At 57.9% G+C, this 23140-nt stretch overlaps 1 protein-coding gene and 1 long non-coding RNA gene across 3 annotated transcripts in view; both read left to right on the top strand.

Moving 5' to 3' along the window:
• The first annotated feature begins 3817 nt into the window (after positions 1-3817).
• Positions 3818-5406, top strand: LOC135422848 (uncharacterized). Its single transcript, XR_010434614.1, has 3 exons — positions 3818-4086; positions 4674-4796; positions 5148-5406. It is a non-coding gene; the product is annotated as an uncharacterized LOC135422848 (long non-coding RNA).
• A 9186-nt stretch (positions 5407-14592) lies between these two features.
• Positions 14593-23140, top strand: part of PRKCB (protein kinase C beta) — a 101152-nt gene continuing 92604 nt past the window's right edge. The window contains exons 1-2 of one of the 2 annotated variants that reach the window (XM_064673457.1): positions 14593-14861; positions 15116-15147. In XM_064673457.1, coding sequence (XP_064529527.1) covers positions 14692-14861; positions 15116-15147 — 202 coding nt within the window. In that variant the 5' untranslated portion in view covers positions 14593-14691. The remainder of the gene's footprint in view (positions 14862-15115; positions 15148-23140) is intronic. The other variant, XM_064673458.1, reaches the window with a different exon arrangement.

Here is a 23140-nt window from a genome sequence, read left to right on the forward strand (position 1 = left end):
AGAGGGGGTGCTGCCATAGGCAGGAGCAGCGGCAGAAGGGAAGCGCTGGAGCTGTGTGGGCAGGGGGAGAGGAGCCAGCACAGCAGCTCTGCGTCAGCTGGGCATCCGTCCCCTCCAGCAGCTGCCCTGACTCATCCTGCGGCCTCCCCAGCCTCCCCCGGGGGCTTCACTGGTTCCCCCCCCCCCCAGGGGCTTGTTGGGTGGTAAACTGGCACAACGGTGTCACTTCGAGTACTCCCCGCCCCAGCCAGGACCCCCTCTCTTCCCTGGATTTAGACCCTCTGAATTTTGCAAACATTTCACCCTGGAAATGCCTGTTGCTTTCTCAGCCCCTCCCAGCACGGCTCAGAAGTGCCCTGGGCTGGCCCTGGGGCAGGGGCTGTGCTGGCAGAGCTGTGCCCCCCACCCTGCCCACGAATGGGGCTGGAGGGCAGGAGGAGGCAGGAGTAGGAGAGGGCCCAGCTGCCCTGAGTGGGGCAATGGCACGTTTCCCAGGGCAGGAGCTGCGTGCTGGGCTCGGGCTGTTCCCCTCCCCAGCAGTCTGGAGGAAACCCCGGCGTGAGGCAGATGCTTGTCCCTCTCTCCACAGGCAGCTCCTCGCAGCTGCTGTGACAGGGCAGTTCCCAGCTTTCCCCTGTCCCCGTGGGTTGGCACAGCCCTGCCAATGTCACCTCTCTATTTTCAGCTTGTTTTCTACTTCCCAGCCCAGGAGGTGACCCACACAGGGACACAGACACAAAGATGTGCTCACAGAGGACAGTGCTATAGAGATGCTGGAGCGAGGGAATGCCGGGATTGGAGCATCGCTGGCTCAGAGCTGGGGGGTTGCTGCACCCCTGCCCTGGGTAGCTCCGGGGGCTGGGGGGGGCCGTGGGGCCCCAGGTGAGCCCGGGAACCAGCAGCTGCTCACTCAGGAAGGAAAATGATGCAACCCTCAGAAGGAGACAAACAGCATGAAGATGTCACTGGGATGGTTGTCATGGCAACACCACAAAAAATGCCAAACCAAACATGGACCAGAATCACTGTTTCTTCCCCAAAGGGGGCCTGGGGGGAGCAGCTACTGGTGGGAGCTGGTGCTGTGGGGAGTCACCACGGGGACCCCACCTGCCCCTGCTCAGGGTGCAGGTCTGTGGGAGCGGGGCTGAGGCCACTGGGCTGTGACCGGTTCCCCCCTTCCCCTTTTGAGAGGATGCTCGGCCCCTCGGCCCCGCAGGAAACGCGCTTGGCTGCGGCTGCCTCTGCACGGGGGGGCCTCCTGCACCCCCATCCCTCCTGCACCCCCCTCCCTCCTGCACCCCAGCTCTGTCCCTCACCCCATCTCCCTGCTGCACCCCGGTTCCAGGGCACCTCTCCCAGTGGGTGCAGAAGAGGGGGGCTCAGCAGGTCCCCCTCGGGTGGTGGTGCTGCTGCCTGTGGTTCCCAGGCAGGGGGGACAGGAGGGGACACGACCCCGGGTGCCCCCCTGTTTGGCTGCTGCTGTGTTCAGCGCATTCATCTTTCATTTGTCAGGGTGACTTTTGATAAAGCATCTGTAACGCCACGTTGTTTTTCCTTGAGTATTATTAAAGTGCTTAATATATGCTAATTAAATACCAATTAACTTCCGAGCACTTAATGTGCTTTAAGGACATAAAATACATCTCATTCCCATTCAACTAAATTTGCATCAGGCCTGGACACAGGTCTGCACCATGTTTTTTCGGCACACAGATCTCCTGGGATGTTGCCTGGTGTTTTCCAGGTTCTGGGTGCCTGTTGGGATGGAAATGGCTCCTGTTGGGATGGAGATGCTGCTCAGGAGCAGAGCAGGCACGGGGCCCTGATGCTGTGGGCACTAGTGGAGTCACTAGTGGAGTCACTAGTGGAGTGGGGCTGTTGAGGACACCAACACTCACCCCCCTCATGACAGAAAGCTGGGAGAGCCCAGGGCACTTCAGAGGGATGCCAAAGGCTCTGCAGACATTGGGCACGTGCTCAGCTGGGCACTGCCAGCTGTGTCTGGCACCAGTGCTTTGGGGACACAGGGAAAAAAATCGAGGTGTGCTCCAGGAGCAGCATCAGAAGGATGTTTGTGTGCCCCTGTCTCTGCCCTCACCCTTCCTGCGCTCACACTGCAGCTCTTTCACTCTGGATAAACACCCTGGACAGACAGGGAACAGGGCAGTAAGGGCGTGCTCTCCCTGCGGTCCGGCTCCCCGTGCCAGCCAGCCACAGGAACGCTCAGGTTCTTGGCCATGGCAGAGGCTCCTGCCAAAGCCCCGGGTCTGTGGCACAGCCACTGCTCTGAGCTGCTCGCCCACAGCACGGCCGGCACCGGCTGAGCCCGACTCGGCTGCTGGCCCTGACTTTGGTTTCTGGTCCCAATCCAAGCTGGCTCCCACCCCCCTGTGAGACCCTCGACCTCGCAGCAGCTCTGGGGGGGTTCATGTCCTGCCCTGTGCCCCCACCCGCAGCCGGTCCCTGGTCCCCGGCTGGTGGCTGTGGCCACACGGCTGCTGGCAGCTCCTGGCACTGCAAGTGCTGATGTGTGGCCCGGGAATGTGGGAATGAACGGCTGAGCCTCCCCCCTTCCCCAGATCTGCTGTGTTGCAGCCCCCCCAGAACAGGGAATTCCTGGCTGGGGAGGTGGGGGACAGCGAGGGGCAGCACTGGGTGCTCCCGCCCTGGCACAGAGCTGGGCAGGAATCACTCTGTGCCCACGCCCAGGGCAGCACAGCTCAGCCTGCCAGGGGCTGGTCCTGGTGAGCCCAGACACTGGCACACGAGTTCCTTGGCTGGGAGGATCTGGCTCCGTGGCTGCACCGATGCCCGAGCACCCCTGGTCTCGCCTGCAGGGAGGGACAGTGGGGAGCCAGGGGCTGAAGGAGGGATAATGCTGCGTGTCAGCAACAATCAGGACACGAGGAGGAACCACAGGGCTGGGAGCTGGGCGAGGCTGTCCCCGTGGTGGGGTTGTCTTGGTGCTGGGGCCTCACCGGGCTGTGTTCCTGCACAAAAGGCTTTTCATCCGGGCAGAACAACACCTAGCTGTTTCCTGTGCCCGCTGCCTGTCTGCCCTCTCCTGCAGTCTGGAAAGGAGGAGCTCCCAGAGTTTTCCCTTCCAAATCCTTCTCCCAACAGGATTAGGGGGGCTGCCAGTGTATTCCCCCAAAGCCTGGTCTTAAAATAGCGGCATCCCCGAGCAGAGGCAGCACACTGAGGTGCCCAAATGTGGCAGGGTAGGATGGATGAATGCTTTTAGAACATGCCCCATGAGAGCATCTGGGAATTCTCCCGTTGCTCGGCTCTAGAGGTTTCCTGCAGCTGGAGAAATCACAGCCTGAAAAGGAAAGGTGAATGAATCCTTTGAGCCCATTTTGCCCGTCGGGTGGATCCGCAGTGGCTGCGGAGGGCAGACCCCGAGCTCATCCCCAGTGTCTGTGCCAGCCCTCGGCGCTGCCCCAGTGCCACGGGGGGCTCCCGGGGGTGCTCAGCTGGGCCGGGGTGCTGGGTGGCTGCGTGGGCAGGGCCGGGGGCGCGGGGACAGCGGAGGTGGGCGCTGACGTGCGGAGCCAGCGCTGCGCGTGAGCTGGCAGCTGCATGTAGGAGCCGGGAGCGAAGGATGGAGGAGTGGGAGTCGGGATGTATTCTGGGGAAGCTTTTACAGCCACACTATCAGCGGGCACAGGGATGGGGATGGGCTCCTGCCCTCCTGCCCTTGGATGGTGCCCACAGGGTTGAGGACTGTGCCCCCAGACTGGGCATCATCCCTCATGGCTCTGCCACGTCCCTCACCGCTGTGCCATGTCCCCGATGATGTACCATGTCCCTCGACACTGTGCCATGTCCCTCGACACTGTGACGTGTCCCTCACTGTTATGCTATGTCTCTCATCACAGTGCCACGTCCCTCACTGCTTTGCCATGTCCCTTGCTGCCATGCCAGGGCCCTTGGCACCATGCCATGTCCCCCATCACTGTGCCATGTCCCTCGCCACTGTGCCACCATGCAGCCCCGGAGCACTGTGCCAGCCTCCACTGCTGCATTTGCTCTCTTGCCCCGAGCAAGGCCCCGAGCTGGAGCAGCCCCCCCGCCCATCAGCAGGTATGCAAAGAGCACTAACGAGCCTCCCCACCACATGCAAAGCTCCGGGGCTCCTGCCAGAGACCTGGACTGTTGCACGGGGCCAGGGAGGGACATCTCCAGCTCCACCCCAAGTGGTCCTAGACCTGTTTCCCACAGTAGAGCAGGAGAGGCTCTGGAGCACGGAAAGGAAATGTGGGGAAAGGGGATTATTCCCTCCTTCCCACCCTGCTCCTGTTTCTACTCCTCATTCTCTCGATCTTTCACTTCTTGTTGGCACAGGCCACCCACTCGGGCTCCCTGGGGAGGAGCTGGCACAGAGATGTGCCCCTGGGACCAGGGCAGTGTGGGGGCTGGGACCCCTGGAGCCCTGCTTCCCCTTGGAGCTCTGCTTCCCCTTGGAGCCCTGCTTCCCTCAGCTGGAGAGGGAAGAGAGCCGCTGGTGGCAGCGGGGGCTTCATCCCCTCCCTGCACCCCCGCTGACATCCAGCCTCACTTCCCCCGGCTCTGAAGTGTTTCTGTGCCCGGCATCGCTGAAGGATTTACATTTTAAAGGGGGTTTAAAATGGATTTGGGCAGACATTTATTTCCAAGTGTTATTTTTTCAGCATTTGCCACTTTGAATGTTTGTGAAGAGGAAATAACAGACAGAAACCACAGCAGGCAAAGCTTTGGAGAACTCACTTGTGCTCATGCAAATGTGGTGAGAGTGACAGTCTGGGCTCAGACAGGTAACCCTGAGGAACGGCTGAGTGTGAGGGTAGTGGTGGAGGTGTGTGAGCAGCCTGTGAGCAGCCCCTGCTCCTGGGGCCATGAATCCCTCCAGGGTCCTCTGTCTGGATGTGCACCCTTCTCCCATGCCAGTGGGGATGGATCAGGTCAGGGGGCAGAGAGCAGGCGGGAACCCCCTCACCCAAGCTCAAAGCTGGCCGAGGAATCACTGCCTCAGGAGACCCCCCTTCCAGCCCTTCCATTGTCCCCAACACAGGGATTTGCTCACAGCCACTGCACCAGCAGGACCCCAAGGAGTGGGTTTTGCTTCAACAGCGAGCGTTCCTTTCTCTCCTTGCCGTGTTCCTCAGCTTCTGGGTGACATCAAACCTCCGGTTGTTTGTAGCAGCAAGGACCCGAGCAGCAGGACCTGAGGGTGGGGAGGTGCTCCAGGCACGTGTCACCAGCCCTTCCCACACTGGAGCCAGAGGCGTGAGGGCGCCGGAGCCGTCTGGAGCTGCCGGACGGCTGGAGCAAAGGCTCGGCGGAAGGGGAATGCTAATCATGTTCTGTGCTGGCAACAGCCAGAATGCTGCACAATAAATAGCCATTTTAATTACTGCACAATATTTACAAGATTGCTTCCTCATTTGGGAAATTAAAACAAATGCTCCATCAAAATGATCAACACGATACAGTAAAGCACAGGGCTGATAAAGGAATCCATGGGCTGTTAATCGAGGAGGAATTAGCACCTCGGTGCTGCCTCCTCTGCTGTGCGACCACAGTGGGGAGGTGGCAAAGAGCCTCGGCAGTGCCGGGTGAGGTGGGGCAGCGGGCCCTGCTCCGGGGTCCCCGCATCAGGGTCATCTCCTCGGGGTCCCTGTGCTGGGGTCCCTGCACGGGGTCCTTGCACTGGGGGCTCTGCACCAGGGTCCCTGCGATGAGGTTCCTGCACCAGGGTCCCCACACTGGGCTGCGGGGGGGGCAGGACCAGCAGGGTTTGGCAGCTCAGGTGAGGCGCAGCCAAAAGGGGACCAGGGAGGAGGAGCAGCAGGAGCTGCTGAGTTGCCCAGCGCCGCTCACAGCGCGGGTTTGGTTTCTGAGCAGTGGACGTGGCTGCCACTGTGCAGTGCTGGGGAGGTGACCGTCCCCTGCCCCAGCAGCGGCGATCCTGCCGGTCGGGGGGGTGCCGGGCCTGGGTTCCTCCCTCCCGGACCTGTGGGTGGGCGCAGGGGTTGTGCGGGGTCCCCTCCGTGGTTCACGCACCCTGAGCCTCCCCCGGCGTGGCGGGGATGTCCCTGTGGGGAGGGGGTGGCCTCTGGGTACCGAACCCCCCACGGCTGCTCTTCCCCCTGCTCCCCCCCTTCGCCTCCTCCCGCCCCCCCCCCCCCCCCCCCCATTCTGGCTCTTCCCTCAGCTCCTTTCCCCATCTCCTACTTTTTTTTTTTTTGCAGCCTTTCCGTTGCCATGGGAACGGTGACATCCCGAGCCGGGCGGAGCGGAGGGAGCGCGGATGCCCGGGGCCGCCCCGGACACGGGCGGGGGTCCCACGGCTGCGGGATCCCACGAATGGGGGCGTCCCACGGGTAGGGAACTCCCCTAAAGCATTCCCTTTCCAGCGGAAAGAGCAGCGGAATTTAATTACATTTAGGTACCTGCTGCCAGACCAGCGAGTCCTTTCAGGAGAGGAAATTCTGCCTGGAACGAATCGGGCTGGGGACGGGGGGCGGGAGGAACGGCAGGATGGCCCTTAATATCCAAATGTGCGGTGATAAAGGAGCCCGCAGGACCTGATGGATGTGATCCAGGCTGAGTTGGGATTGTGGAGAATTCACCGCCCTGGAGCAGGGAGGATGCCTGGGAAGCACAAGGTGACATCTTGAGGATTGTCCTCTGCCCCGGGGGTAGGGAAGCAACTGAGTTTCATGGGGAGGTTGGGAAAAGAAATAGAGGAGAGTAGTGTGACCCCTGTGAGTGACAGGGAGCTGTTCACCTGAGCACACTACAGCAGCCCTGGGCTGGGCACAGCCAGAGGGTTTGCCATGGCCTGATGTCCAAGGAAAAACTACCTGGAGATGGGAGCTTTGTGGCCAGCCAGACATGCAGGACCCCAGCAGCCCACGGGCAGGGGCCATGCCCTGCCTGTTCCCAGGTGCTGCAGAGCTCCCAGCTCCGAGGGGAGCAGGAAGGAGCTGGAGGAGCTGCGGTCGATAGGGAAAAGCCAGAAAACAATTTACAGCTTCCTGCAGATGGCAACTGGTACGATCTGGCTGACAAACACAGATGAGCAAGCGTGAGGGAGGGATAAATAAACCTCGGAGCTCATGGAGTAAAACAACCTGCTGTGATTTACTGCAGAGAATTCCCACTCGGCCAGTGCTGGTTCCCTCCCCTCCCCTGCGCTGGGGTGGGCAGTGTGAGGGGCTGGGGCAGGACCCCGGCCCCCAGGGGACACCCTGGGGCCACTGGGCATCCACATCCTCCCACCTGCTGCCCCGGGGATGCCCTTGGGGCCAACGAAACCCAAGAGCAGCTGAGGCACTGCTGGCCCAAACCAGCCCCAGTCATTTCATTAGAGAGGAGGGAAAACCTCATGCGAATGTTTTCCATTCCAAAATTCTTTTGGTTTCTAAACTGGTGAAGCACCAGATCTTTCTGGGGGATTTTTTTTTTTAAATGAAACTTATTCAAATATTTCTGGAAATTCATCAACAGGTAGCTTGTCCTGTGTCTGCAATTTTTTTTCATTGCTTCTCCTCCTGTCGTGATGCCACAGCTGAAGATGGCAGTGGTGTCAGTGGTGAAGCCAGGGGTGAGCTCCCAGGGTCACCTCTCCTTGGAAGGAAGGGGGATGTCACGGCTGTCACAGGGTGTTGGGGATGCTCCAGTGACACAAATCTGTGTGTAAGGAAGGATCCACAGCCTGGCAGCCACCAGCAGTGGGGGGACATGTCACCTGGGGTGGGCTCAGTGCCTGGGGAATGGGGGGGTGCCAGCTGAGCAGGGGCAGCCACAGTCCTCACTGAGGGCAAGTGTGTGTGTGTGTGCTCAGGCTGTCGAGGGTGAGGCCACTGAGAAGGCAGAAACAGCAGGAAGGAGAGGAATGGAGAATGGAGGAGGGAAACCCTCATCCCTGGCTGCAAAGCCTCCACAAGCCCCCTACCCAGGCACAGTCCCACCCACTGAGGGGCTGGGGAGGGTGGCCAGTGGGGCATCAGGGGACAGAGAGGCAGGACCTCGGCATGTCTGGCCCACAGCTCCTGCCTGCCTGCTCCCCCTCAAGCTGGAATAATCCTCACTGGAAAAAAAAACATGAGATAAATGCGGTGAGATACAGCAACCCCCACCCAGTGCTAATGGGCCTGTGCTTCATCCCAGGCTTGTTTGTGCTGGGGAAAGACTGGAGCAGCTGGAGAGAGCCAGGAGTGGAGCTGCTGGGAAAAGGGAGCAGGGCACAATGCCCCAGCAGCACAAACCAAATGAGCCCCGTGCTCACTTGGAGGAACCAGCAGGGAAGAGCCAACTGATTTTCTGTGGAGCATCTGTGTGCAGGGATTTACATGCCCAGGGCAGACCAATGGCCGTGCCAGGATAAGCTGGGAGTGGACAAAGGCCAAAGCCATCGCAGGAACATCCATCGGAGAATTTCCCAGGATTTGAGGCACCCAGGAGAGAGGATTCTTGACAAAACAGGCTCTGGAGCATCCCTGGGTACACCCCTGCTCACAGCTGGGCCCGTTGGCACCCGTGGATGTGGAGCAGCAGAGAGTGGCTGTAAGGGAAGGGGTTGCTGGCTCAGCTGGGAGGAAAACCCTCCCAGGCAAAGCTTAATGAAGAAATCATTGTGCAGGGATCAGCTCTGTGCTGTTAATGAGCCTCGTTGTTATTTAAATGAGGCTCCTGGCAGGGCTGGGTGAAGAATTCATCATCAGATGATTTTTCTGAGAGATGTGATGAATGATGGATATAAAACCAGCCATCCCTCGGGAGAAGGAAGCTGCAGAGAAATCCAGCTCTTGGGGGAGAGCAGCTGGAGTTTGCCATGGCACAAGCAGAATTATTTTGCAGCCCAGAAGAGGCAGGTGCTGCAGCCTCAGCCCAGGGATGGGAGAGGGTTGGTGGCTTTGCTCTGCCTCCAGAGCTGGGCTGTGTTACCAGGCTGTTCCAACCTGGCCTTGGACACTTCCAGGGATGGGGCAGCACCAGCTTCTCTGGTCAACCTGTGCCAGGGCCTCCCCACCCTCACAGGGAAGAATTTCTCCCCAGTATCCCATCTAGCCCTGCTCCCTTGGTCTGTCCCTCCATCCATTGTCCCAAGTCCCTCTCCAGCTCTGTGGGAACTCCTTCAGGCACTGGAAGGGGCTCTGAGCTCTCCCCAGAGCCTTCATCGTGCATCAGCTCGAGCCCATCGCTCACAACTCGGTGTTGCTGCTGTTCAGTTTGGGTCTTGCTTTCTTTATCCAGCACAGAAATGCAATGCTGTCCTTAAATCTCCAAGTTTTTGCCTGGCTGCCTGGGGCCTGGAGCTCCCCTTTGCACCCTGGTACACATGTGGAGGTGGCAGTGTCCCTGTGCTCCTGCCACCACTTTGACCTCACTGTGCACCAACCCAGCCTGGAAGGCAGCAGGAAATCCCCCCTGCACAGGATCAATAGCAGGGGGGATCAACACCACTTCCCCAAGAGTCATAGGATATGGAAGTCACTTGTTGATCAGATGGTTTGGGAACCAAGCAGCAAAACCCCAAGGATTTTACCACAAACTTTGCTTAACCAACTGTGCAGGAAGGCAGTTTGATGTGGGCCGTTTCTGGGTACATGAAACAGAATTAATTTGTTCTCCCTGAAAACCAGCAGCCAGGAATATGAAATATTTAAACAGCCTAACCGTGTTTGGGATGTGCCTAGCCATGCAAGCACCCGATGTGCCTCTGCTTCCTGAGCACACAGGGTGAGAAATTCAGGGTCTGCAGCTTTTGGGCAGGGTTGGTGCCTGTGCCCCTCACCAGAGGGGACAGAGGGTGTACAACCACTGGGCAGTGAACAACACAAGCTCCTCATCTCATTTATTCATCTGCAGCGAGCTCTGCCTTGAGGAAGGAGGGAGAAATGCTGTTGACTCTGAAGAACAGGGATGTATTTACACAAGCCCCCAGCACCAGGCACTGCAGGTCTGTGTGCTGAGCTGGGAACAGGCTGACTGCTTTGACACAGCCCTGCTGCCCCTCACAGCCCGGGAACTGCATCCCCAGGACATCCTTGCTCCCCAGCTTGCTCCTGGGTGTCCATGAATCCTGGGCAAAGGAGCACAGACTGTCTGGGAGCCTAGAAACAGGAGACGAGCTCTGCTCGGCAGGAAAGGTGCAAAGGGGAGATGCCATCCTGCCTGCCCTGCCCCACACAGGTGGGCTGGGGGAGATAGAGCCCTGTTAACCACTTACTGCAGCCCCTTCACCTGCTCGTGCCCTCCTGCCCCTGGGTGGAGGGTCAGCCTGTGCCAGCTCTGCCAGCCGCTGTCACCTGCTCTCAGGGGGCCATCAGGGCTGACATCCCTTTGTTTGCTTTGCCCAGGTTTCCTCCTCTCTTCCCAACACACCTGGCTGCCTCTGCTCCCTCAGTGTGACCCCCGTGGTGAGCAGAGGTGGTCTGGGGGGCCATGGCCAGCTGGAGCCCACCGTGCCCCACGGCAGCTCTGCCACTGCGGGCAGTGATCCCGATGCCCCCGTGACAGCCCGGTTTGATCCCTCTCCATCACATCCCTGCATCCCAGAGCTGCCAACTGTTCTTCATCTGTGCTGCCGGGTGAAACAAGGCTGCTGGAACAGTCAGGAGAAGGGAAATGGAAACGATGGATTTCTGCATCCAAGAGTGGAGCAGGGGCCGCTCCGGCCGTGCCCTGCCCCTGCCTCTGCGGCTCCTCCCGCGCTCCCCGGCCCCTCCTGAGCTCTCTGTGAGCTCACGCACCAACACTTGGGCTTCCTCTCCCCAACGGCTGCTGTGGAGGATCTCCTGCCGCCGGTGGGTGGGGAGCTGGGTCTCTCCTCACACGAGTGCAGCATCTCTCTCCCGCTGCATCCTCGCTGCACGGAGGCCGTGGAACATGGAAAACTGTGAAAGCAGAAAGGGAAAAACCAGCACAGCTGATGTCACCCTGCTGCAGGGGGGGGGCTGCCTGTCACCTCTTCTGTCCCCAGTGTCCCCATGGGACCCAGAGCAGAACCCTCTCCCCCAGTGGGTGCCCAGTGGGGCCAGTGCTGCCCCGAACCAGGATGTCCCAGACTGCAGCTCCAGCTGTGTCTCTACCCCCAGACTCTTTGTCCCATGATCTCCAGGGCCCCCTGGGCAGCCTCTGAGAGTTGCCTGCTGTGGGCAGTGAGAAGCTCCTCTGAAGTTTGGTGGAACCAGGGTTTTCCTCCTAAGATGATCCCTATTCCTGCTTCATGGTGCCCTGTCCCACATCCAGGGTCCCTGTTCCTATTCCAGTATCCCTGTTCCTGCTCCAGGACCCCTCTCCTGGCCTTGGCCCTCCTGGCATGTGGAGTGGGGGCAAGAGGACATCCACAAACGGATGTGGAGGCTGCTGAGACACCTTTATATCTAATTAGAGTCGGGCTCTTCCTCCACCTGTTTCCTGTGGTGGATTTAGGTCCCGAAGTAAAGAAAGCTGAAAATAAAGAGCCAAATCTCTTCTCCAGCTTCTTTGAGTTCTTTAGAGGAAGCCAGTGTGGGCACCAGGGAAGCAGCATCCCCACATCAGCAGGAGGCTGGAGGCTGCAGGCGCTCGCTGTGCTCCCACACCCGCCGCTGCAGGGGTTCCTGCTCGAGTGGAGGCAGAGCTTGCCTAGGAAATGGGGAGAATTCGCCTTGGTTTGGGGGATTTGGGGGATTCTGTCTCTTTGCCGAGCTTTGGGGCTGGCTGACTCTCACCAGTGTGGGCTCACCCAGTGTGAAGCGAAGCTGAGGGGCTGGAGCTGGATCCTGCAATGGCAGCAGGTCCCTGACCTGAACCCCTGGGGATTGTGAGCCGGGGCTGGGGGATTTCGCTGGAAAGGGCTTGTGTTACTGGTCTCCTTCCCCCCTGCCCTGCAGCCTCACGCTGGGCTCTGCTCCCACATTCCCCAGCCCTGCGGCGCTCGGCTCCTTCCCTTCCCCAGAGCAGCTCCTCGCTGCCGGGTGGGAGGATGAGGTCCCTTCCTCAGGATGTGAATCATGTCTCTCTGGGAGTCTGCTCCTGCACCCGCTGTCTCCCGCGGAGTGGGGCTGCTCTCCCGCCCCCCGCAGCGCAGGGAGGCTGCAGATCCACCGGGAAAGGCGAGCCTGGATTTGACAGCTCCGTGGAGAGCCCTGCGTGGCAAGGAATGGGGTCACCATTTGCCCACACCACCAGCTGGGTTTTGGTACCCTCCTGAATAGATGGAGGGGAAAACAGGACCAGAACCTGCACTTTTATGGAAACGGGAATGAACTGGGCTGATTTCCCCTCTGCTCCACCACTGTGCTCCCCTGAGAGTGACAGTTCAGGGTTGTTTGTGTTAGTCCCTCATCACACCTGTGGGGACTTCACTTGCATTAATAAATGTAACAGTTTCCTTAGAGGAAGAAGCTGCTGGGATGTTCATCCCAACATTTCAAAGTGCTGAGGGGATCTGGATCCTCAGCTTCCGTGAAAATTAACACGGTCATGAAAATCCTGCCTTTAATATGACATGACTCAGAGTGCACTAAGTAATGAAAAGGGTAAAATAAGGTAATATGATGTAAACTAAGCAAAGAAGAAAGCAATCCCCTGAGAGCAGGAACTGGTATCTGGCTTTTGTACTCCTTGGCCCAGCAGTGACAAAAGTTTGTGCATTATTATCATGATTATTTATACTCATAGGGGCAAACTAAAGCCATATTCTCTGGATTCCACACACAGCAGCTATGCAGGGAAATGGGAACATACAGTAAAAGAACAACAAAGGAGAAACAGGCAAAGCCCAGAGTTTACAATTAAAATGAGTAGAATTCAGCCTGGGGTGGCTCCACGAGCAGTGCAGCAGCACTGAGGGTAACACACCACTCTCCTCGTGAAAGCACTCGGGGCAGGAGCCCAAACGCCCCGTTATTATTTCCATTATTGCTCCGGTTCCTTCCCATGCAGGAGAGTTGTTTCTGCTGTGCAGGTTTCTGTGTGTGAGCCCGCAGGGGACGGGGCTCCCGGGGCAGTGGGGACCCCGCAGCAGGGCTGGCACTGTGATGGGCACAGAAAGCATCCCCTGCAGCCCCCACGCTCTCGGCACGCCAGGAACCTTCCCTTCATTCCCTCCCGACACGAGCACAGCACGAGGAGGGATGCCTGCAATTTATTTCTCCTTCTTAGCAGGAAAATCAGGTGCTGGGAGCTGGTACCAGCCTGCCTGTTTCTAGCAGGGTGACATCAGCAGGACAGGTCAGCCACGTGTCATTACTGTAATGAACCATTTAAAGCAGCAACATAATAACAGCCCTGGGCCTATTTTGAGAAAGCCTCCTGGGCATTTAATTCCATGGAGGGAGAGGGGCTTTCTTCAGAGAAAGAGCATGTAGGATGGATCCCAGCAGAGCAGGGATGGTCTTGGGCCCCAAAGGGAAAGGATCATGTGGCTGCAGAGCCAGAATTAAATCCCACAAATGAGACTTTAGAAAGATCTGTTGTTCATGGAATTATTTTTGTGGTTATGCTTCCATTGAAGATGTCTCCTGTTTTGATTTGAATTCTTATTTCCTCAGTGCTCAGACCAGGATGATGCAGCACGAGGTGGGCACAGGGAAACCTGGATGTCAGAGGAGACTGATGGATCTGATTTTCCGTGTCCGTTAGTGCCGGCAGGGAGTGAGAGAGAGACGAATGGTGGATGTGGTTGGAAAATTCCTCCATGCCAGCCAGCTGAGGTGTTTGCAGTGGGTTGGGTAAAAGAAGATCATTATTCCAACTGTAAGTTTAAAAAATCATTCTGAGGGGACCACTGAGCTGGTCAGCTTTGTGTCCCTGTGCCCCTGTGTGAGCCCTGGGAGCGTGGCCCTGCATGGGCTGCTCATGGCCATGGTCGTGCTGCCCCAAGCCATGGTCACTCCAGTGCCCGGCCTGGCATGGAGCCATGCCCCTCTGCTGTGTCTGAGCCCCTGCCTGGATCCCCTCCAGACTTGTGCCCCTGCTGCTGACTCGTGTTGTGCAGAAAATCGAGGTAGAAAAAAATAATTCTGGCCTCAGCAGTGGGAGGTCTGGGACTCCTGAGGGAGCCGGGGAACACCTGTCATTGTCACTGCCAGCCCTGCCGTGGGTACTGGGGTGGGATCTGCGGTGGGTGTCGGGCAGGTGCCACCACAACTGGTACGAAGTCGGGACTTCCCTGGCTTTATTGTTATTTTTGCTGTTGTTGTTACCGTCGTTATTACCGCCATTGTTATTGCGTGTCTGCCTCCCACTGACTCCTGCGGGCTCCGGCGCTGTCTGCACGGGCAGCGTGAGCTCACGGTGTCCCTGCCCGGCCGGGCTGGGGCCGTGGTCCCGCCGCGGTCCCCGCGGGGCCGGGGCAGCATCATCGCGGGGATGCAGATGCTGTACGCAAATGAGACGGCGGGCTAGGCCCCGCCCACTGCGCCCCGCGAGGGGCGCTACACAAATGACATGCAAAGCACGGGGGGCGGGGCCACGGCCGGACGGGGGGCGGGGCTTGTCATGTAGAAAGCGTTAAGGGGCGTGGCCTGGGATGCAGATGAGGGGCGGGGCGGGCGCCGTATGTAGATGAGGGGGCGGGGCCGCCCGGGCGGGTGTCGGAGCCTCCCGCCGGCTGCGGGAGCGGCACGGAGCGGCAGCGGGCCCGGCGGGCACCGAGCCCCGCACAGCCCAACCCAGCCGAGCCGGGCCGGCGGCCGGCAGCCCCCGCACAGCATGGCCGAGCCGCCGGCAGCGCCGGCCCCCGAGGGCGAGGAGGGCCCGGTGCGCTTCGCCCGCAAGGGCGCCCTGCGGCAGAAGAACGTGCACGAGGTGAAGAACCACAAGTTCACGGCGCGGTTCTTCAAGCAGCCCACCTTCTGCAGCCACTGCACCGACTTCATCTGGTGAGCCTCCCCCCCCAGGACCTCCCAGCACCCCCCCTCCGGGACCCCCATCCCGCTCCGGGACGCCCGTCCCCGTCCTCGCCCAGCCCGCTGGAGCTCACCCTCGCCTGCCCCCGGGCACCCCTTCCGCTCCCGTCCCGTGTCCCCTCGTCCCCCCGCATCCCATCCCGGGCCCGCCCGGTCCCTGCTCCCGCCGGCCGCTCCGGGCAGGGTGGTTGCGGTGCCGGTGTCTCACTCCGCCTCTCTCTCCGCAGGGGCTTCGGCAAGCAGGGCTTCCAGTGTCAAGGTGAGTGTCGCCGTGCCGGGGGGCTGGGGGGATCCGCACACCGTGTCCGTCCCCCGGGACCGGCCCTGAATATCCCCGCGGAACCCGAGCAGCATCCCCGCGGCACCGTCCCCGAGCATCCCCGCGGAGCTGGGGAAGCAGCTTAGTCATTTTTTTAATCAACCGAGCAACTGGTCGCTGCCTTTAAGCCGGTCGGGTTTCGTTTCCAGAGATAAGCGCCCAGGACTTCAGCGAAATCCCCCGAAAAAGGCTGAGGGAACTTGGTTTTTAATGAACTTAACAGGAAAACATGTGTTTGGCTGGCAAACGGGCTGGGTGAGGGCTCCTCTAGGGCTGGAATTGCGCAGCCTGCAAGGACTTGAATGGCTTAGTTGTGTTGCTGGGGAAAGAAATGAGGCTTTACAACAAAATATGATGCAGTAGCTGGGTTACTACGACCAGAATTCTTTGTTCTGATAATGCTGGGATTCTGGAGGGGCTCTTTAGGGATTGGTGATGTTCTCTCGGGAAATTCGGATGAATTACCCAGGCGGTATCTGGTTGCTCTCGTTGCCAGCACAGCTGTGGGCTGTTCCTGCCTGCAGCTCATCCTGCCCTGTGCGTGCCACCTGTGTGGGGTCCAGGTCTGGCTGTGGGGTTCAGATGGGGCTGGTGCTTGCAGCTGCTGGCAGTGAAATTTTGCTCTTGTGAATATTTGGGACAGAGTTTTATTTTGGTGGGTGGCTGAATCCCAGGTGGAGGTATTTGGCATGAAAACAAACTGGCTGCAGAGCACTAATATCTCCAGAACTGCTCCTCCTGGCAGCTGTCTGGGTTGTGGTGTGGCACAGAGCCCAGGCTCGGGGTGCTGTGGTGGGTCTGGATCTCGAGGGCAGCTGTACCTGCAGGCAGGAGGGCTCTGTCTTGGGTGCTCTCAGGAGCATCTTTGCAGATGCTTGTACAAGCAGTGTAAGTCTAATCCAATTTAAATGATGCTGGTACTCATCCTTAACACTTGCCCTAGGAGTATAACCTTAAAATACCAAAACCATCTCCCTGCTGCCTCCCAAACCCCCACCCGAAGGCCTGGGCAGGTGTTGGCAAGCAGTGGAAAGCAGATATGGAGACTAAAACATGTCCTAGGGCTGTTTCTCAAGGTCACAGCTTCCCCTGGTACCTGAGGTTTCACACATGGGCAGTTCAGTCATGTTACTCAGTGGAGTTTTGTGCAGCTTGTATCTCTGTTGTGGCTCTTCCCAGCCTTACCTGGCTGCTCATTCCCTGGCTTTCCTTACAGTGCAGGCTTATTTGTGGAAACACAATGTCCCTGAAATTTGGAGTGTGCTGGAGAAGCTGGAGGGGACCATGTGTTAGCAGGGCAGGCAGGGTTTTCCTGCGTTATTTCTAGAGCTTTGCTCAGTTCTACCTATAACATCCAGGGCTGGATAGCTGGAGCCTTTCCAAGTCTCATCCAGCTGTCAGGAACTATTATCCAAACCTGGAGCTGTGCTCTTGCTTCAAGGTTTATCCTTACATGTTTGTAACCAGTATCAAATCAGTCCTCGGTGCAAGGCCAGTGGGTGGGTCCATGAAGGTGGTCTCAGAGTTGCCAATGCACAGGTGAAGGGTCTTCCCCCCACTATTAGATGTCGGGCAGAGCAGTCCTGTCCCTGGGTGGTGGGGCAGGAGCCCTTGTGAGGCTGCAGTGACACCACCAGCATTTCCAGGAGTGCTCAGTGATGTCTCCAGGGGTGTGTGGCTGGTCTGTGACATCCTGTTCTGCCTTAAGAAACCACTTTCCAGGTTGTTCTGGTATTACAGACATGAAAACCTCCTTACTGTGCAATAGGAGATTTTGTAGATTTGGGTCTGTAGAACAGCCCAGTCCTTCCTTTCCTACAATCAGTGACCTGTGGATTTTCAGTCACCCCTTCTGTGAGGCTGAGGTGCCCAGGTGGTGGGGCAGCTGTCGGGGTGATGCCCATCTCAGTGGGGGCACAGAGCAGCTGGTGCCCCTTGGTGGAGGACACACTGTGTCTCCCTGCAGAACACTCCCGGGTTTGGAAGTCGAGCACGAGGAGAAGTCGCTCCCTCCTGCCATCTGCTCTGGGATCAGGATCACAGCCACCCCGGGGTGCAGCTCTCCTGTGGTGGGAGGCAGCACTTGGGGTGCCAGGGTTGGCATGGTGCAAGGGGTCAGGCTGTTCCACCAGAGCCCTGGGTGCACTGGGTCATGTGGGTACCACCAGCTTTGGGGTTGTGCCCCACAGGTTGTGCTGCAGCTGCTGTTGGACTTGGTAAATGCTGACGTGGAAGCAGAAAACCCCAGGGCTGGCTTTTGTTCAGGGGTTCTTCAGCCCCACAGGGCTGGCAGTAAGCTCTGATGTTGGGGTCTAGCTCCCCCTTTACTGAATGCAGCTTTAATTCAACTTTTTCACAACTTCCCTGAGTATTTTACCCTGTTGTTCCGTGGGATGGCTGGAAATGCAGCTGAGGCACATGCCTGTCTGAGTTCTCAGCTGTTCCTGCTGCTGTGCTCACTCTAAGTAGGTTTTCACCTGTGCCCTGATTTCTTTCTAGGGCATTTGCAATAATTAGATTGTTAATTAGCTCATTACTTGTGACTTTTGGCAGGAAGTTAGCAGAAACTGACTCTTTGTATCTTGAAATACTAATGGATACCACAAATGCCACTTAATTGCCTGCTAATCTGCTTCTTATCCTTGTATGCAATCCCCTCCTTATCCTCGTGTGCATCTGAAGACTTCCTGGGCCAACTTCTCTCTCCCAAGCCAGAAAGCCTTTCAGTGTGGGCAGGAGAGATCTGTGCACAGGCAGCCCAGGAACAGGGCTGGTGCTGCAGGTTAACAGAAAATATCAATACGCTGTGGGCATTGGAAGGCTGGAGTGCTGAGGATGTGCCTGGAAGATGAGCTCCATGTGCCCTGGCTGCCTGTCAGCCCGTGGCACAAAGGGGCTTTCTGGCCCTGCTGTAAGGACCTGCTGTAGCTGGAAGGTGTATGAACTCATCAGTAACAAAGAGAAGGGGGTGCACGTGTTCTCCCTTCCCGGGCTTTGGGATCCATCTGCCCAGTTCCATTACCAGGGAATGCATGAAGAGGGAGAGAGCAGCCCCTCGGATCTGCAGGCTGGGGATGTGCTGGGGAGGGAACGTGGGGCCAGTCCCAGCTGGTGGCTTTCTGCCTCTGTTCTGCTGATGTAGGAAGTGCTGTGAGGATGGTAAAGGAAAGGGAACTGGCTTGAGAGCTGCCGAGCGAGGTTCTTGCTCTTGTTCTCGGAATGTGCTGCTCCTGGGAGCTGGCAGCTTTCTCTTTTCTCTCCTGCTTGTGTTCCCCCCTTGGCATCCTCAGGGTCAGTTTCTCCTGTTGTCCAAGCAGCTCTTGGTCCCTTTGTGGATCAGGGTACTGGCTGTGCTGGAGATTTGGTGAGGGGGGTGGGTCCCCAAGAGCTGTTTGCTCGAGCTGGAGTCTCTGTGGCAGCGGCTGGGCTGGGCTCTCACCCCGGGGGCCTGGGCAGAGGTGTCCCTGCAGAGGTGAGGAGCCATGTAACGTGATTCACACTTGGGAGCAAAAAATAACCTGCATCTGTTACAGCTTTCACGTGTACAAAGTAGAAAAGATCTTGGAAAGGAAAATCTTGTTTCCTTAAGAGAAGGGGGGGGGGAAGCATCATTTGGTAATGGGTGCTTGGATTTCATGCAGTGACTTTTCTGGGGAGACTCTGTACTTCTTGTCCCTGGTTATGACTCAGTAAGCAAAGACACTCTTCAGATTAAATCTTCCTAAACTTCATACCAAATAGAATTCCTCCCTCCAGCTTTTCCTCTCCCCGTCCTCCAAGGCCAGCGCCCTCGTCTTGTTTTGTGCTTTCACGATTCAACATCTGAGACCAAAACTGAGCAGCTGGAGAATGTCACCCAGACCTTACCTTTCCAGCAAGTGTTTCTCTCTTGCTCTCAGCCTTCACAACCCACCCTTCCTCCCCCCTCTCTGCCCTCCAGACGGAAGTGAAACCCATCACACTTCGCTCTGTGCTGCGGGCTGGGCTCCTCACCGTGCACTGCTGGCTCTTATTGACTGCATTAAGCAAGTAAGAAACAAAAGCAAAACAAACTCCAATCATTCAGAGTTGCCTCAAACCCAGTAATTTCGTGTCAACATATTATGCGCACTGGAGAAATGTTAGTGTTCAAATAGACTAATTAAAAATGTTACTGCAATTACTTTTGCAACACAAATGATGCTAATTATATAATGCTGCAGAAATTGGAAACATGATTTGGTAGGGTTTTTTTGTGTGCCTCGTGGTGATAAGGCAGTTCTTGGTGCTGGAGCCCTGGGGCAGTGGGAGCCCTGTCCTCAGCATTGGGAGCAGGTACAAACAGAAAGGGGAAGTGGGTCTGGGCCCTGCGCTGCACAGATGGTCTGTGTCCTGCACAGTGGAGTGCAAACAGAGCTGACAGGGAAAATGGGAAGATGTGCCCCTTCCCAGGCTGGTTTTAAAGCCTGTCACCTGAGCTGGCTTCCCTAATCCTGCTCTTTCCTGTGCTGGATACCTGCAGCTCAGGGGAGGGGCTGGGGGTGGAGATCTGTTTTGGAAGGAGATTTTTGGAGGCAATCTGGACCTGCTGAGGCCACAACTGTCAGGCTCACCAAGGACCACTCTGTGTGCAGGCCCATCAGTGTCCCCTTGCAGTGCAGAAGGGCTCGCTTGAGTCTCTCAGTGGAAGTGGTTTCTCTTTCCCTCCCCCTCTGCTGTTAGCAGGGTAGATTTTTCTTTCTTATCTCCAGAGATAGCTGTCATCCTCCAGTGATCTGGGGCTCGGATAATGGGGTGGACTCTTTCCTCCCCGGGGTGTCCGTTGCTGCCCCGTGGCAGCAGTGGGAAGCTGGGCAGAGGGGCTCAGAGCTTGCCCGAGGGTTTGGGTGCCTTGGGGGTGGCAGGAGGGTTTGCAGCACGTCTGCCCGGTGCCTGTGAGCTCTGACTCCACTGCACAGGTTGGACCACCCCGTGTACGGGCCTCTGCCACGATTATCCTCTAGCTATTGAGTCTTCCTGGGGAATTTGATGCCTGGGCTGTCTCTAAGGAGACTTCTCAGCAAACAGAGCAGGCATTTCTGCACGCCTGCTCGCTCACACGCATGTGATCCTGCACATTCCTGCAGCACACGGGCTCCTGGAGGGTGCACAGGGCACCTTCACTGGCAGCGAGGGGTGGGCGGGCGCTCACCTGTCTTGGCACCAAGATGCTGCAAAACAGAGCAAGACCTTGAGGGTTTGGTGTCTGCTGTGGAACAGGAGGTGGGGTTGAGTCTCCTCTCAAACTTGCAGTGGACTGTGTTAACTGCTGGGGTTTTCTGGAGGAACTCGAGCAGAGGAGTTGCACAAGCCCTTGTGGTGTGCTGCTGCCCTCCCTCCCAGCCAGCACAGCTCCTCCTCCTGCCTGCAGCTCAACAGGCAAAAACCTAAAAAGGCTGGAGAGGCTCCTCAGTGCCATCCAGGCCCCCGTCGGATCTATCAGCAAATAAGTTGCAGGATCACAGTGACTCAGAAATTAACTTCTAGCTGTGCTTATAATTTAGCTGAGGGCAGAACTGCTTGAAACACGTCCTTGTAACGTGTGTGCAATCAGGAGGGGAAGGTGGAAGTGCCATCCCCTGGTCTGGATTGGAGCTTGTGGTAACGAGAGGGGATGTTTATATGGTGGGTGGAATGGGATGTTGTTCAGGAGAAGTGTTTGGGTGGATTTTTCCTGCAGAAGCCAGCTGTGAGAGGATTAGTGCTGTGTGTTAGCAGAGAGCTGAGGACCTGCCAGACCCCACCGTGGGCTGGTGCCTGTGTGTGCCTGTGGTCCAGCTCAGTCCCAAAGGGCAGCTTGGAGTGTGGTGGAGGGAGCAGTTAATCCCTCCAGCAGAGGGGATTCATGGCTTCATGAATCATTATTCCAAAAGTCCATAGATTAGAGCCATTTAGAAAAGGTGAGTAAGAAGCTCCCTGTAGGGAGGAGTAATTGCAGGTCTTTGGGCAGCATGTTCCTTGTGCTCTTCGAGGGCTGCAGGCTGCCTTTGGAAAAGACAATAAAATCAGGGAAGCAGGAGCCCTGGCGTGGGGATCCCGGGTGCAGCCCTGGGTTACCACTGCTGTGTTCTGGGGTTGCTTTGTGTGCTGCCCCTCAAGCCCCCTCCACGCTGGTGGTAGGTGTGATGTCCCCATAGCTGGGTGAGGGGAGGGGTCAGAGAGAGCATGGAGTGCTCCAGAGCCCCTCCAGGCTTTTCAGGTGATGCTGTAGGAAATGAAGGCTGGCCAAGGGCTTGTTCACCCCCTGGGTTGCTGTTGTCCCACACCCAGAAAGCAAAGCCACTGTGCTCCTTGGAGCGGGACCCTTCAGGGGCTCCCTGGGGTGACACACCTGGGACCTGAGCAGAGATGTGGGGCTGGGACACCTGGGCCTGAGTGTGACAGGAGACAGGGGCTGTCCCTTGGTTTCACATTCCTCAGGGAAAGGACAGCTGTGGGCTGCTGCTCCCCCGCTCTGAGCCAACCCACCAGGGTTCATCCATTCATCTGTCCAGGGCTGGTCTGGTCTCGGTGGCTTCTGTGCCTTGGCCAGGAGTCCCTGGAGGCAGGGAGGTGTTAGGAACACCAGGGATGTAAAATGATACAGTAAGTGGCTGAGTTTTCCAGACACTGACCCAATGGATGAAGGTGCCAATCTCCCTGGAGCTCTTCAGCCCTGTCAGAGGCTGCTTCCCAGGCACAGGGGCTGCTGCCCCAGCAGGGAAGGGGAGAGATGTGACCCTGGCTGGCCCTGTCCTGCCAGCCCACAGCAGCCAGCACCAGGAAGTCAGTTTTTCCACAAAAGCCACAGGAGGGGTGGGGGAGATGGGAAGAAAGCTCCAGTGGTGTGGTGCTCGGGAGCAGCCAAGGGCTTTGTGTCGAGCACAGGCAATTCCCAGAAGTAGCTGTGCTGGCTGTAGCTGTTCCTGGGAAGGGCAGGCAGCATTCCCAGCCATGACCTGCTCCTGCTGAGCTGCACCTGGAGCTGGGCAGGGGCAGTCAGTGCTGGGCTGGGGTTCCCAGGGTGAGCAGGATCCCTGCAGGCACCATGAGAACAGCAGCCGGAGGGTCTCTCCCAGGCAATGCTCTGTTCCCTCTCAGGATCTCCTCCCAAGGAGCTGAGGGGCAGCAAATGGCTTTGACTGTGGTGAGGGGCTGCTGCAGCTCCCAGAGAGTCTGTGGGGTAACGGGGAGCTGTGCCCTGGGAGCTCCTGCTCTGAGCACCCCAAATGTGTCCTCCCCTGAGTGTAGCCGAGGCTTGACTGGAGCAGCTGAAGGGATGGCTCTGGCCAAGCAGCTTCCTCCTGCTTGGAAGTGGCTTGTGTGGCTTTTCCGTGGTCAGTCCTGGTCTGTTGTGGTTGCCTTGGTGCAGGCTGGGAGGGGTTCATCCATCCTGTTCTCCTTGGAAAAATAAATTAAAATGTTTTCCTTATGGGTAGGCACCTGAAGTCTGTGTAGTTAAGAACTTGCCAGCAACACTCCTTTTTCTCCTGTTCAGGATTATTCCTGTTCATTGATAGGGGAGGAGGCACAGGAGCCCTCCCAGGGTCCCTCTTGATGCCGTAAGTCAGCCCTTGCCATCGCTTCCGACAGCTGATCCCAGTTCCCTGGGAAAGGAAATGCATTTCATGAGACATGACAGCTCTGCTCCCGCAGCATCACGGTGCAGATGGAGCTGCTGCTCCCACTGCTGTTCACTCGGCAGCTGCTGGGCAGCGAGTGCTGGGCAGCGAGTGCTGGGCAGCGAGTGCTGGGCAGCGAGTGCTGGGCAGCGAGTGCTGGGCACGTCCTGCTCTCAGCATGGGATGGCTGGGGAGCATCCCCTGCAGCCCTGGGGCACAAACGGGAACAGGACTCGTGTCACCCTCCTGCAAAGAGGTTCCTGGGAGCAAGGTCTCTTCTCTCTGTGTTCATGGAATGCCTCTCTCCTGGAGGC

Source organism: Pseudopipra pipra, chromosome 16 (genome assembly GCF_036250125.1).
Source record: "Pseudopipra pipra isolate bDixPip1 chromosome 16, bDixPip1.hap1, whole genome shotgun sequence".
NCBI lineage: Eukaryota > Metazoa > Chordata > Aves > Passeriformes > Pipridae > Pseudopipra > Pseudopipra pipra.